The 16,022-nt window shown below is 45.2% G+C and overlaps 1 protein-coding gene across 3 annotated transcripts in view; it reads left to right on the top strand.

Moving 5' to 3' along the window:
• NKD1 (NKD inhibitor of WNT signaling pathway 1) overlaps window positions 1-16,022 on the top strand; it is a 131,770-nt gene that overhangs the window by 72,583 nt on the left and 43,165 nt on the right. For all 3 annotated transcript variants that reach the window (XM_081201229.1, XM_081201227.1, XM_081201228.1), the window contains one exon: window positions 4,304-4,361. In XM_081201229.1, coding sequence (XP_081057355.1) covers window positions 4,304-4,361 — 58 coding nt within the window. The remainder of the gene's footprint in view (window positions 1-4,303; window positions 4,362-16,022) is intronic.

The raw sequence follows: 16,022 nt of genomic DNA, 5'->3' as shown, positions 1-16,022 counted from the left end.
CACTTTGTTGAGGATGCTGGGAGTTATAGTCTGGCAATATCTGGAAGGTACTAGATTCCTCATCCCTTCCATATCTTTTGGTCTAGACTTGTAAGCTTGCTCCCGGATCCTGCATCTTGCTTTGCCCTTTGCCCTTGATTCCTGGCACTAATTGTCTGACACCATCCCTGTCTCGTCTCAGATTGTTGCCTCTGGCTCAGCTCTGCTGTAACATTTGTCCCAGTAATGCACGCTTGTTGTAACTAGAAAAAGGGGGTTCACAACTTGTCAAAAAACCTGTGATCTCCTTTCAATATCTCCTGGTGGAATGATTCATTCCACCCAAGGGCTGTAGCTAATGGGTAGAGCATCTGCTTTGCATGAAAAATGTCCCAGAATGCCCTGGGGTCTCCAGTTAGAGTTGAGAGAAAACCCTGTCAGAAATGCTGGAGAGATGCTGGGAGTTGGTGTAAACAATACTGAGCTAAGCGGACTATCTAGGTACAAGGTAGCTTACTATGCAATTATTTACGTAGTTTCTATCCCACTTGCCTTCCGTGAAACTCATGGTACCCTGATCAGACATTGACCCAGACCCATTGCTGCAACTTTCACATTTAGAAGTTATAAAAGAGGGCTTCAAACATTTGTGGCAGGTGTTTCGAGGCAGTCAGGGCAAAACAGGTAAGGCTGCGCCTCCACTGCCCCCCATCTCCTCCTTCACCCCCTGCTGCCACCCCACCACCACCTAAGGCAGTCCAGGGAAGCCCCGGCACACTGAAGGGGGCGGGGGGTGGGCAGTGGAGGAGAAGGAAGAGGTAGGTCACAAGTGTGGGAGGTGGTAAGAAGTATAATCCTGCCCCCCATCTACTGCCCCTCCCAGCTGATATTCAGAGAACATGTCAGCGGGACATGTGGGCCAGTGGCTCTCCAAAGCTTCAGACCAGATGTCTTTCCCAGCCCTACCCTGGGGATGCCAGGGATTAAACCTGGGACTTTCTGCATGCAAAGCTGATACTCTGGCCCTGAGCTGTGGCCCTTCCTCAATGGTGTCTTGTCTGTAAAAAAACAAAACAAAACACCATAGTAGTGAAATCTGGAATTCAAGCGTGGCTGTTTAGCTTCTTTCAAGCTTATGTGCCAGTATAGCTTTTGTCTTCTCCATCCTTTTCGTCTCAGCTTTCTCTCCCACCGGCTCAGGGCAGCTGCCTTGCATATTTCTGAACGTAGGAGGGGAGGGGTAGGAGAGGGGGGAAATACTCTATGTCTTTTCAAGTTATTGATGTTCCTATTTCATGCTGGGATCACTCTTGGTCTGGATGGGTCGAACAAGCTGATGATGTCAAGATTTTTGTGTGTGGAGGGGGGTTATATTCCCTCCTTCTCTACTCGCCCCCCCCCCACTCCCTGTGCAGCTTCCTGTCCCATTGAAATCCTGAGCTGCTCTGGAAAGGAGGGTGTTGACATACCTGGGCTTGCAGATTGGGGACAGGAACTCCAGGAGTGGGAGAAAGGGAGGGCGGATATTGCTGCCTGTGGAATGCAAAGCCATCTGTTCAACCAGCACCCTCTGCTGACAGATTTATGGAGCAACGTTATCCTGCTCCATGGAGGTTGCACACCTGTGTTTCGTTGCAAGGGAGGGGGGAACCAGGGCTAAACAGCATTTGCAAAGGGTTTGTCCCCTTAGAGGGGCAAAGGGAACAGGATATATCCTTGCAGCCTACCAACAGTATGATGTGAGAATAGATCGCACCTGCCGGGTCTGACCAAGATTAGAACTAACGTGTGCTGCACATTGTGGCCAGTCACTTAATGCTGCCAAGAGAAGCCTGGATAAGGAGTTGTGTTATCCTCTCAAGTTCTACTGTTGCTCTACCCACCCAGTCTCCACTTCATCTGTTTCCCCACCCCACTCCTGGTCTGGCAAATCTGCAAATGCTACTAGTCTTCACTTGGGCAATAGCCAAATATTGACCTTCTCTGTGTGACTCTCCAGGTGTGAGTCCTTCCAGGCAGGTACCTGTACTACCCAGTTGTTTTGGACTCCCCTCCAGTCTCGCTGGCCTGCCTTCCATTCCTTGGCCAGGCCTCTTGCCACTAGCATTTCAGCTCTGGCTCCATTCCACTAGGGCTCTTTGATCAATGCCAGCACTGTTTGCTTCTGGCTGCATCCGGGGTATGTAGGCAGAACATCTCTCTCTTGCCCTCTTACTGCTCCCCCTCTTCTGCTAGCTTGCTTTAAAGAGGTGGGGCGACCTGGAAGCCTGCCCCAATCCTCTCGGTCCCTTCCGCCCTCCCAGATCAGTGGAGAGAGGGCCCTGATTCCTGTTTTTGATTATCTTATGTGAAAAATCACATTGAGACGGTGGTTTAGTTGGCAATTAATAAATCAAGGGTAATAATCATAATATAGTCTTCTTTTTAAAAGGCTGAGGACAGGTGGGTTGTACAGAAATTACTTTGTTGTTTATTTCAGAATGTTGCAGAATAGTGTTGTGGGTGGCAGCTTCCTAGTGTTGCCTAGGGGCCCTGATTCAGGGAAATTTAAGTTTGGCAGTGTAACCTAATACATGTCTATTTGGAAGTAAATCAGCGAGTTCACAGGGGCTTATCATTCCCAGGCGAATATCACTGCAGCTTAAGCCCCATTAGTTTTGATGGAACCTTAGTGCAACTTGTTTCCCTCTGGATCTGGGCCTTGGTGCATCTTCATAAAGAGGGTGCCGGGTTAATTTATCAATGGCAGCATATGGGCCCGTGCAGCTTCCTCCTCCATTAATAAATAAACATTTCCTCCTTATGGTTCTTAGCATAATAGTAGCATATATTGTCTGGCTGCCCACACAGCCCTATTAAATAAATGTCTGTCTATCAGAGATAATGCATGCCATAATCAGACTGGCATGAAGAAGCAAATTTAATTGACAGCTGATGACTTCTAGCTGTCTAGCTGTGTCACTGAAATTTACAAAGGCTGCCACGGTCTTTTTAGGGGGGAGGGTATTCAGTTAGTGGGCCACTAATATACATGCATTGCTGCTCTTGCAAAGTCAGTCAAACCACTGCTTGGAAGTTGTGGTTATAAAAAAGCATCTGAGGATGGGGGGTGGAGGGTGGAAATAAATAAATACGAAAAGTCTGAATTGTCAATAATTATGAGCTTGCTACCTACGTGAACTTAAAGCAATGCAAAAAGTGATAAGTAAGAGCTCTGTGGTTTTGTTTTTTAAAAAAGTACATAAAACCATGTGATGGTTAAAAACATAATACTTATATTGGCATATTAGTTGTATGGAGAAGTGCAGATGGGCTGTTTGCATTATTATTACTATTTTGAATGGAGTCTTATAATAGTATACTATAAACAGTGGTTTTAATTAGCATGGTTCTTCATGCTGGGTGTGTTCGTAGAAATTCAGAGTGTGAAGTAATGAGACCACATCTGCACTATGCATTTAAAGCTGTATCTTACCACTTTAAACAGTTAATTGCTTTCCCCAAATCATGGGAAGTGCAGTTTGATAAGTGTGGTTTAACAATAAATCTTCCCAGGATTGGGCCAGATCCGACCCCCGGGCCTTATTTTGCCTCTCCATGTGCTAGAATGCTTGGCTTTGGAGAGGGAATTCCACAACCTTGTGTGTGTGGCGTTGTCATTTTAAACCATGTGTTTGGTTTTATAAATGCATTTTTAAAAACTGTTATTATACATGGAGCTGTTTTATATATGTTTTTATTGTAAATTGCTTTGGGGTGCCTTATTGAAAGTGATTCATAAATGAAATTATTATTGTTATTAATAATAACAGTTGCACAAAAGATGCCATGTTTGTTATAGGCCTTTAGGATGACATCTATGCAAGTCAGTCAAGGGCCTGGAATGACATGGTTGACACCTGGTGTTTATGGGTAACATGCATTATCTGGGGTCACATCTGTTCCATACATCTAAAGCATATTTGAAGCATCCTGCTACCCCCTCCAAAGGATCCTAGGAACTGTAGTTTACTTCTCACAGAACTACAATTCCCAGCACCCTTAACAAACTACAGTTCCCAGGATTGTCTGGTGGGAAGCCATGTGCTTTAAATGTATGGTGCAGTTTTGACTTGACTCAGGACCAGTTGGTGAACTGCAGAGCAGTTTCCAGAATTGTACTGAGCTGGATGTGTGCTCCAACTGCTCAGATGCAATTTTGGCACATATTTCCAGATTAATGTAATCTAGAAAAATTGTTGTGCAACTTAAAAGAATAGCCGTCTTGCATATTCGTACACCTGCTAATAGCTCCCCTTTGTTGTTTTATTTACTTTTTTTACAGGATGCAGCTGGTGAAGTTTACAGGGAGGCAATTGAAAATGAACACTTTCACCTGGAAGGTACCTTTTTTAAATATATAAATTACTATGATTACATTTTAAGAAAAAGCAAAGGAGACTTGTTCTGTGCATGTTCAAGAGATGTGTGTATAGGCATGTATCTGTAAAGGCAGGTGGGTAAACAAAACATCCTCCTGAAGTTTCCTTGGTCAGCCAGTGAAAGGTTTGTGTGGCCTTAATTGCACAGAGTCCCTTCAAGAGTCTGAGGCCTGGAGTTTTTGCTTCTTGTAAGAACCACTGGTATATGTCTGATCAAAGATGTAGGTCACATCCGCTACCATAAGTCTAACGCACTATTATAAAACTTTAATGGTCGTGGCTTCTCCCAAAGAATTCTGGGAGCTGTAGTCTATTAAGGGCATTGAGAGTTGCTAGGAGGCCCCAATTTGCCTCTCAGAGCAACAGCCCTAAGAGTGATATAAGGTTGCCAGACGTCCCCGTTTCCCAGGGACAGTCCCCGGATTTACAAACCAGTCCCCATACAAAATCCATTTTGTATCCATCCAAGTTGAAAAGTGTCCCTGGATTCGTTGAAAAAAATCTGGTAACCTTAATTTAACAGCCAGTCCCTTTTGTCAGGGAACTCTGGAAACTGGAGCTCTGTGAGGAGAATAAGAGTGTCCTACCAACTCTCAGCAACCTTAGCAGACTACAGTTCCCAGGGTCCTTTGGAGGGATGCCATGACTATTAAAATGGTATCATAGTGCTTTAAATATATGGTGCAGATGTGTCTATAATCAACAGTAAGAACAAAATGTAACAACAACAAAAATGTTGCTGAGTATCTTCCTCAGAAGGATTTTTCCAGGTCAAGGTTCCTGCAGTCATTTTATCCTATCAGGGAATTTTTCTATTTTCTCCCGTATTTTGTAAAACAAACAAACAAAAAACAAAAACAAAAAACCACACCCTAAAGAGAAACATCCCAGTGTACCTTTCGTGGTGGTTGAGCATGCAGATGGTTTGACACATTTTTTGGCAGGCTTTCTTTCTTTCTTTCTTTCTTTCTTTCTTTCTTTCTTTCTTTCTTTCTTTCTTCTTTCTTTCTTTCTTTCTTTCTTTCTTTCTTTCTTTTCTTTGGTTTTTAAAATGTGTTGGGGGTTTTTTTGCACTTCCTGCAATCCTAAAGCTTCTCCCGAACGTTTGGGCTAAAAAGCTGTCAGCACTCAGCACCTGAGGGGTGATTACAAGCAGAAAGAAGCCTGTTAAAAGGGGTATGTGGAACAACACTGCGGTGCAAATTTCCATGCACCTTTATGGTATGAAACACCAGCCTTGAATATCTAAATCACTGTATGGCCTTGGGCGGTGGCATTATAGAAGGCGCAGTGAAAAAGGCCCCTTAAGTCTAACGTAATACGCAACACCCGATATCATCAAACTAGGTTGCCAGCAATCTTCTCTGTAGGGAATGGAACACCTTTTCTTGGTATTGCTTATGTACAAGAAGTCTGATGGACATTGTTGAAAGCTGTGGCCTTTTCATGCAGAGAAGTGTTTTCCCTCGCTGGATTCCCTTGCAGTTGCAAGGCAAGTAGATGGTTCCTTTCTTGTGGCTTCCTTGTTCTTTCTGTTTGAATTGGTTCCTCTATGAAGTAGTGCTTTGATGTTCCACAAGCCCACCCACAGTTATTCCAGCAAGGAATAATCTACCAGCATCACTCCCACAAGAGGTAAGGGTTACCAACTTGGATGGCATTTGAAGAGAATTAGACAAATTCACGGAAGATAAGGCTAGCTCTACCTGCACTGTTGGAGGCAGAAATGCTTCTGAATACCAGTTGATGGAAGCCACAGAAGGAGAGGGTCTCTTGAGCTCAGGTTGTGCTTGCAGGCTTCCATAGGCAACTGGTTGGCTGCTGGGAGAACAAGATGCTGAACTAGATGGGTCATTGGCCTGATCCAGCAGGATCTTCTTATGTGGTTATGGCTGGTGGGAGGTTACAACATTTGGGTCTTTTTTGTTTGGAGAAGAGGTGATGGAGGGGTATAAAACTGTGCAGGGTTGTGGAGGAACTGGAAAAGAGGAAAGTTCCCCCCTACTCTCTCATAACGCTGGAACTTATGGGCTTTCAATGAAGCTGAATGTTGGAAGATTCAGGACAGACAAAAGGAAGTGCTTCACACAGCACATAGTTAAATTGTGGAGTTTGCTGCCACAAGTTGTAGTGATGGCCAACAACTTGGATGGCTTTAAAAGAGGATTGACCTACCTGTGCATCTGTCCCAGCGCTCTATTCAGCAACGCCTATTCTATTCCTTCTGGGACTCAGATTTCAGCTTCCTGCAGCTAGTGCCTAGTCCTGTATCAAGGATGAGCTTTAGTCACAGCCCTCCAGGTCCATTACTTTCCTTCTCTTCACTTTCCTTCTCTTGCGAACCAATGGTCTGTGATGTTTTCCTGGTAGCACTGTGGCACATGTCAGTAGAATAGTACCGTGTAGCCTTTTGTTGGTCTGATGTCACTGATCTGTGCCAAAGCCCATACACTCATACTAAAAAAATAGCAGTTGATTGAATTTGCAGCTTCCCAGCTTTGGGAACCTTCATAGCATTGATTCTGAAACTTTAATAAATATCATTTTAAAAAAAAATAGCATTGATTGTACCGAAGTTGGGACCAAAAGGCAAAGCAATAAACAGGGAAATAATTGAATCCCTTGCTTTTGTTTCCACATTGTCAGTGTCATTACCACCCCTCCCTTCACCCCTTTGTTATTAACAAGGCATCTGAGCAGCAAAGATGAAAAGAGCCGTCTGATCCGGTCCAAAAAAGAAGCTGGATTTGACTTCTGGGTTGTTATGTAAAGCTTGATCAAATCCTTTTCTTCTTAACAGACTTAACTGGTCAACAGCAAAAGGCTCTGGATTCTTGGATTAAGATAGTATTTGGTAAGAGGACTGGTGCATTAGTGCTTTTCTTTTGAACTGTGGAAAGAACAAAGTAAACATCAAAAGCCTTAAGCCACAAGAGCGGGTTGTTGACTCAGTGTTGATGCTTGACAAGAGGCTAGGACACAACTGGAGCGCTTCTGTTTACCAAGCGGCAGGCAGGCAGGCAGAAACTGTTGACCAATGTTGCCCATTTCAGCCTGTGCCTGTCTGTGATTTATTGGCTTCCCAAGTCCCTCTAAATCTGGGACAAATGAATTTTTCACACAGGGCATGCTGAAGTTAAGCAAAAAATAAAAATAAATAAAAACCAGAGATTAATATTGGCCACTGGTGGATACGTTGACCATCTTGCTCTTCTTCAAAAGTAAATAAATCTCTCTTGGCAGCTGCTCAGACTGGGAAGCTGTAAATGCAAAGGACATTTCAGCTGGTGTGGCAGCTTATACATGCTGAAATCCCCCTGTGCACAGTGACCCAGTCTCTGCAGCCTGTAGCCTGAGAACAGCCCGAGACTTGCACCAAGATGGAACCCCTTCCTGGCACCTGGAAGTGACATCATCCATGGGTGGCTGTGGGATCTCCTGGGAAATGGGAAGATGGCCTGAGATAGCCAGATGCAGGAGTAGAAAGCCAGGAGGAAGCAGCCAGAGAGGAACAGGATGAAATGGGATACAGAGGTCAATTGTGAAGGGGAGCAGTAGGAAGGCAGGAGAGAGGGACAAAGCGAGAGAGAAATGGAAACGCCTGGGAAAGGAGTGCTCTCGATTAATAGATAGGGATAGAGGGAGCTGCCTTATACTGAACCATTGGTCCATCTAGATCAGTACTGTCTGCACCAGCCGTTCCCAACCTTGGGTCCTCAGATGTTGTTGGGCTACAACTCCCATCATCCCTAGCTAGCAGGAGCAGTGGCCAGGGATGATGGGAGTTGTAGTCCAACAACATATGGAGACCCAAGGTTGAGAAAGGCTGATCTACACAGACTAGCAGCAGCTCTGCAGGGCTTATAAAAATCATCCTAGGCAAGTCAGCTTTTCAGCAAATTGTCTCATTGAGCAGCCGGTCAGATCCCTGTGCCTCGCCTCTTCTGGGCTCTCACCACCAGCCTGAAATCCTTTCCCTGCTTCCAACAGGGTCACATCCCCTCACCTGCAGCCTCTCGTAGGCTTACCCAGATCCGTACATATGCATAATGCATTGTGCGTATGTGCCCTCTGATGCATATCCTCATGTTGCTGTATGTGCCACCTTTCCTCTGCGGGCATCTGTTTTTGGAAGTCGCACAGAGCAACTTCACGGAAGCAAGTTCTGTGGAATGTCCTCCCTCCCTTTCTTTCTCACACGTTGCCTTGGCCTCTGGCTGGAATCCCCCTTCATCCTGGACCTGCCAGCCTCCTGTGGAACCCCAAACTTGGCTGATGCAGCCCACAGAGATTGGGCTTGAGGCCAGATGAGTTCAAGCCAGATTTCCAGAGGCCATTGATTGGGGGGTGGGGACTGCAGGGAGCCAGATGAAAAAGCAGAGACTGCTTTGTTGGGCATGTGGGCCTGAGGTTCCCCTAAACCCAAGTGATGTTTTATACGTGCCAAAAGGACCCAAGTGCCACCTGAGCTGGAAACTGATAAGCTGGCAAATGGGAAAGGTACCATGAAACAACGGGTTGGCCAGGAGTGGACTGCTGCTGCTGCTGGAGCTACAGCTTGGTGCCAAGTTGAAACTGTTTAGCTTGGCTAGCAGGATGAAAATCGCCAAAGAAACACGAGACTGGTAGGGCTTAGCAGACGGCTTCCTGCGGTTGTATAACGATCCAGGAAATTGTAAGAAGCAGGTTGGTTGTTCACCAGCAGATGAGAGGAAAGTCTTGTGTTGTCATGCGCTCTACAGGGTGGGAGTAGCAAGGAAGGTATGCCCTTGTGTGTATAAGAGAGTTCGAACCATTCCCTTGACAAGGACTGGTAATTTAAATCTCCCAAGCTGCCGCTTCAAAATGATTTGGCCTGTTGGATTTTTTCCCCCTCCTCCTTCAAAAAATGTCAGGCTGAAAGTGTTTCACCGCCATCTGACAGTGACTCAGGCCACTTCTGCATCATGCATTTGGAGCATTATCATGCCACTTTAAACAGTCATGCCTTCCTCCAAATAATCCTAGGAACTGTAGTTTGCCAAAGGTGCTGAGAGTTGAAAGGGGTTCCCTATTCCCCTCAAAGAGCAACAAATCTCAGAGTTCCTTGGGAAGGGGAATTGCCTCTGCAGGGCCATCCCATAATTGATAGTTGATGGTTTCCAATTTTAATATTTTTATGTGGGTTTTTATTGTTTTTATTCTGAAATAGAATGATATAGCTGCATATAGGTATTACACACACACACACACACACACACACACACACACACACACTTAGCAATTGAGACGTCCCTGTGTCAATCTGTGCCATCCTTACTTGAAAGGATCAGGAAGTGAGTGGGTGGAGAAGACCCGTCTCCGCTTGGGACCCTGGAGGGCCACTGCCAGTCAGAGTAGGCAGTTGTTGGGCAATTGGACAAACTGTCTGAATTGGTAAAGAAGGCTGCCTATTGCTGAATGTGTCGAGCCAAGAGAGAGAGAGAGACTAACTCTGCTCAAGGTCAACCACAGCGGGTGAACAGTGACTACAGCAAGAGCTCAAGACAGTGAAGTGTTTTGAACCCAGCCTCTTTGGAAACAAGGCGAATGTCAGTGGTTTAATTCATTCTGCTTGAGGAACAAAGATCCCCTTTCTCCTTTTAATTGCCCAGTAATGATTAGTACTTGATCCTCCACCCAGCGCACCCTGTGGCATTTAGAAGGGTCTTGTTTATAACTGTTATTGTGCAAAGTGAATCAAAATTCTAGCCTGCGCTGTCGAAAACGGTACCCATTTTTGAGTCATGGTGAAGAAAGTGTGATTTTTGTTATGAACGGTTTATAACAAAGTTGCTATGGTTTTGGTTATGGATGCCTTCTCTCTCCTGCTGCCCTTTCTCCCAGAACATCGTGCTATCCCAACAGAGTTTAAGCCAGAATTGGGGGCTTCAACCAGTGTTGTTGGACTAAAACACCCATAAAAAAGGACCCCTGACAGTTAAGTCCAGTTGCAGATGACTCTGGGGTTGCGGTGCTCATCTCGCTTTACAGGCCGAGGGAGCCAGCGTTTGTCCGCAGACAGTTTTTTCTGGGTCATGTGGCCTGGCCAGCATGACTAAGCCGCTTCTGGCACAACGGAACACCAAAACCAGAGCAGCGCAAGGAAACACCATTTACCTTCCTGCCAGAGTGGTACCTATTTATGTTCTTGCACTTTTTGGGGGCGTGCTTTCGAACTGCTAGGTTGGCAGGAACTGGGACTGAGCAACAGCAGCTCACACCGTCGCGGGGATTCGAACCACCAACCTTCTGATCGGCAAGCCCAAGAGGCTTAGTGGTTTAGACCACAGCGCCACCTACCACCCATACTCCCTGATAAACGACTGGGTGTTGGGAGGACCACAGAATCCCCACAAAAGATCCACCCACCCACCCCTTCTCTCAAACCCCTACAAAGAAAGAGAACAGGGGGAAAAGAGGGGGAGCAATAATGAAAAAATGGAAAGTATGTCAGTTGGGGCCATAGCTCAGAGGTAGAGCACATGCATTGCGTGCCAGAGCTCCTGGGTTCAATCCCTGGTGTTGCCAGGTAGGGATGAGAAAAGACAGCTGCCCGAAACCACAGAAAGCAGCTGCCAGTCAGTGTCAACAGTGCTTAGATGCACCCGTGGTCTGACTCAGTGTAAGGCAGTTTCCTCTGTTCCTAGCTGTTCATTTAGTAAGCGAAATCCGAACTCGAGTTCACATGGAGAGTTGTGTGGTAGCATAGAATGCTTCAGGGACTCCAGACGTTGGCTTGGTTGATCCTTCTTGCTTTGCCAAAAAAAACTTCATGAGCTTTTCATCTTGCATTGTTTAATATGGAAGGTTCTCAAGGACTGAACACAATATTAGTAAGAATGATAACAGCAGAAAGTAAGTAAGTAAGTAAGTGAGGTGGATGGTGACTGGGGAGAGTGCAATCTCTGTTGCGGCATCCTTTTTGTGGAATGCTATCCCCAGGAAGACTCACAGTTCACAATGGATATTGGCCAGGGATGTTGATCTTAATCATGTTGCCCTGGATAAACTGACTGCACGCTGGAATGTAGGGATGTCTGAGAAATTCGATTTGGTTCACATTTAAAAGCAAACCTACCTAATTCGTCCTTTCTGAAGCAACACAACCAAACAACAACACAACACAAACACAACCACCCATTCACATTTCCCCAGCTTTTGCAGTGCAGTTCTCCAGCCAAGTAACTTGTCCAGTAATGCATATGCTATGGTGAAGTGTACATTGAAATGCATGAATTAGTGATGATGACTTACAAATGCGCTTTATATTTTAAGGGGAAATTGCTTTGTGAAAGATGCGTATATTGAGAGAAATCTGCACTAAAATGCTGATGAGGATTGTTTCTTAAGAATATATATACGTATATCGCAAACTGATGTGGAAATGGGGGCTGAACTTGAAGTAGGAACAATGAGAAACTGGGAGAAGCCAAAATGGGTTGCTGAATCTTTTGATATGGAATGCACCCAATAAGCCTGTAGTTCTGCATTGTGATGGAAAGACAAGCAGCAGTAGACAGGCTGTCCTTCTGGGAAGGCATGGCTAATGTTTTTCATGGTGGAACCTCTTGTAGCCTCCTGAGAAACTTCAAGTTTCCTCGAAAAATGTCGAAAAACCGTGGTTCTGATTCCACAGCCTTTCAGCTCCATAGAGCACAATAGGATGCCCCTTGATTCTGAATGCCCTATCTTCTCAAAGGTGCAGTTATCGACCCCACAACCCATTGCTTTTTCTTTGAAAGTTCAGGGGCAATGGCACTGTATGTCTGAGCCAAGCCGCGCCCCCCCCCCCCAGTGTTGTGTGTAGAACTAACAGTCCCTCCCTTCTCTCTTCTGGCTCGAAAGCAAGTATCCCAGTTAGGGAGAATCACCCGAGGAAATGGAATTTCCAAGCTATCTTTTCATAAAGTTTGTTAAATTCTGGAAGCCCCTTGGGGCGGGGTGGGGGCGGGGAGATGGATGGGCGAATGTTTTCAGACACAACAACCCCATTGTCTTGGCAAATCAAACACCCAAGCACAGACATAGGCAGCAGCAATTGCAGGAGGAAGCGAAGGGAGAGAGAGAAAAATGGGGGGAGGACCTTGCTTTGGTCAGCTTGCTGTCCCAGATTGAAAGTGCGAGAGCAGCCAGGGGCCTATTGTGTGCTTTCGGCTCGACTTCTGCTTGGAATAGCCGCAGAAACCCAAAGTTTTTGCTCCACAGGCAGAACAAGTGGCCTTTGTTACCTAGACAGATTACAGCCTTCCCCCCCACCCTCTCCTAAAGTCTGCTCTTCATAAAAGCCCAGCGTGAACAGTGGAATTTCTGACTTGCCTCAGATTCTGAGGCGACTTTTATAGTTTTCAAGTAGCTTCGGGGTTATATTTTAAAAGTTGAATTTCATCACATGTTTTAAGTTTGCTGAGGAGGAGGGGGGAAAGATGTATTTTTAGTGGGGGGAGGCAAGTTTTTGCTTCTCTTCACATTCTCTCCCCCCCCCTTTAACAGATGTTTCATCTCAATCATATCCAGACCTCAAAGCATGAACACCAGTCAACTCTTTTCCCCCCTCTCCTGTGGAAGGAAAAGAGAAAAATGTCATTTATTTGGAGGAGAGTCAGTCTCCCCTTCACAGTGGGTTTTTTTTCATTTCATTTTATGGAACCACAATTAGTCTGTGAGTTAAAAGCAAATAATAATAATAATAAAAACCATGAAGGCTGCTGAAAATTAACCTGGAGCAGCACCTCTCCCGTATAGATGACCTGGAGACCAGCTGTTCATTTTACGTGGAAACTTTTCCTTCCCACTCCATCCTGCTTTGGAAAAAATAATAATATATATATATTTAAGGTCTGCAAGTGTTCAGGTTTTTCTTGTTCTGTAAGTCAGATCTTGGAATGCAGCTAGTCCCATAGCCAATGAAAAGGTCTTAGTGTACCCACAGTACATATCATTGCACTAAGAAAGGTTTTATATCTATATCTAATCCATATCTATCAGTCTATACATGTGTATATGCATGTAGACTGAATGATGCTTTTAATTTCTACAAAATGAAGACACATTGCTAATGGAGGACTTTCATGGATTTCCATTATATGTGTTGGGAACCTTTTTTAAAACCAAGGGCCACATTCCATTCCGGCAAATGTTCCGGGGGCCGCGTACCAATGATGGGTGGGGCCAGAAGCAAGGATGGGCGGGGCTGCTAATGTAAATTTTACCTTTGTACAGTAGTTTCTACATATGCTCTCACACACCTCTCTGTCCTTCATTCAGACAAGCAAGAGGCATGGGCACATTCTATTCTTTGCTTTTGATGTTTCAGTCATTTGATAGCAAAGGTGCCTTTTGTCTAGACAGCTTGGGGTGCTAGAGGAATGGGCTCTGGCCCTGAGGTGAAGGATATAATCTAGCCAAAGTAGTTCCACATAAATCAGTGGGAGAAAGTGGCACCTCTAGAGACTTGGAAGACTTGGGTCATAGGCCCAGAGACATGAACGTGCACATACTAACTTAAGTGCAAAGATGTAAATTTAGAATTTTAAATCAAGCCTGCCAATTTTGCATCCTGAGAAATTCCTCAGTTAGTTTGCAGGACACCTTATATCAGTTTATCTTTAATTAAACTATCCCCAATTAAATTCCCATCAGATTCTGCTCCAAACCAGTTAAGTGTATTATTTATTTTATTTGTTACAATCAGTCCTCCTTCCCAGGGAACTGTAGCTCTGTGAGGGGACTAGGGGCCTCCTAACAACTCTCAGAATCCTTAGGAAACTACAGCTCTGGGGCAAACCCATAACTGTTTAAAGAGATGTCACAGGCCACATTCACACCATGCATTTACAGTGCTATGTGGAGGCAGAGCCAACAACAAGCAGAGCCATCTCATTCTAGTTTTGTCACATCTTCCTCCTTGCTGAGTTCTGTAAGGACAAGGAAGTTGATGGGCCCTCTGGACTGGCGGTGAAGAAGAAGGCAGGCTGGATACTGCCCCACTTACCCTAACAGATCAACCTCTTCTGTTCTGGGAGTCACCAGCCTCCCTCATGCAGTGGGTACCCAAAGGCAGTTACAGGTAGCTAGCTACATGTAGCAATGGGGGTATGCTTTCACAGTGCTCCAACTCAACCATGGGGCTTTGTGGTAGGGTAAAAACATCAGCTTCCCCTGCCCTTCCACTTGGTATACCCAAATCCAGGAGATGGGTAGGTGAGCTGGAGGGCAGGTGACAACACTGAGCTATGCTGGGATTTTGTGCCCTTGGTAGCTGCCCAAGGATGCTGGTGTCTGTCAGCAGCCCTGTGAGTCCCTTGGTTTTATACAATGGATTAAAAAATCTTCCTAAACCTGTCCATGACAGCAGGAGCATCAGTTGCATGCTTGGTTCATAGCACGCCAAAGAACGTTCAAGATCGGTCTCTGCAGCGTTCTGTCTTTGCGATGAGCTGCGCGAGGGTCATAGTGACAGCTTTCCCCATGGGAAGCAATTTTGATGAAAAGGTTGATATGCTTATTCTATCGTCCTGGTAAGCTTCAGAACTCTTGTTATCATTGCCAATGTGGCAGAAACCCAGTTTTCTCCTTGAACATCTAAGTTAGACAAGAGACTGGTCGGAAATCAAAGCCTGCATTATTAATGGCATTACCTACGCGCACAGCCTTCATTTAAATAGTGTTGCGTAGGCTTTTCCTTAAGACTTTAAAAGTAAAATAAAACAAAACCCTAAAGGGACCACACCAAAAAAAAAAAAAAAAGACGAAATGAAAAGGCAAAAGAGAGAGAGAGACTGTGGAAACATAAATATGTAAAATTTGGGTTGTGCAAGAGGAGTGCTGTGTTGCTGCATCTGTAAATTGCAGTTGCCAACCAAAATAAGCAACCTTGGAAACGAGAGCAATTTGGTGTGTATTATTCTGGGTGGGTCTATCTAGAATTTGCTTACCTCCCCTGCCTCTTGCCCCCTTGGTTCAGAGTAGGGCTATTAACCAGAGTAGGGCTATTAAGGAATTTCGGTGGGTGAAGCAGAACATCTGCTCCGCACGCAGAAAGTTGGCTATGATAAAAACAGGATGCTGGACTAGATGACCCACTGGCCTGATCCAGCAAGCTCTTATGTTTGTACGTGAGTTGAAATCCAAAAAAATCTGGAGCAGGGATAACCATCATGGCATTTTCCACATGTGGTTGGGCCCCCAACTCCCGTCAACCTCAGCCAAAATGGCCAATGGTGGTGGGAGATGTGGTTCAACAGCATCTGGAGGGCACCACATTGGAAGGCTGTAGTTTAGGCATAGAGCATCTTCCTTGCATTCAGAAGATTCCAAGTACTTTTTCCAGGTAGTGTTGGAGAGCTGCTGCCAGTAATCATAGACAATACTCAGCTTGATGGAGTGATTCTACTAGAAGGCAGTTATTCCTATGCTGTTGCTATTGTTTTCAGTTCTTACCCACCTTTCACCATAAGGGCCAAGAGCGGGTTACAGCAACTTAAAAAAAACACCCCACATTAAAAACAGTTCAGAACAAACTGTAGCTACAAGAAAAAGGTGGACCCTTAAATACATGTGTCTCCGTTGTCAAAAGCCCAGGTAAAAAAGGAAGTTGTACAA

Source organism: Podarcis bocagei (genome assembly GCF_964188305.1).
Source record: "Podarcis bocagei genome assembly, chromosome: 7".
In the NCBI taxonomy this organism is placed as follows: Eukaryota; Metazoa; Chordata; class Lepidosauria; order Squamata; family Lacertidae; genus Podarcis; species Podarcis bocagei.
The sequence above is the reverse complement of the archived record's forward strand: the minus strand, read 5'-3'. Positions and strand labels throughout refer to the sequence as shown.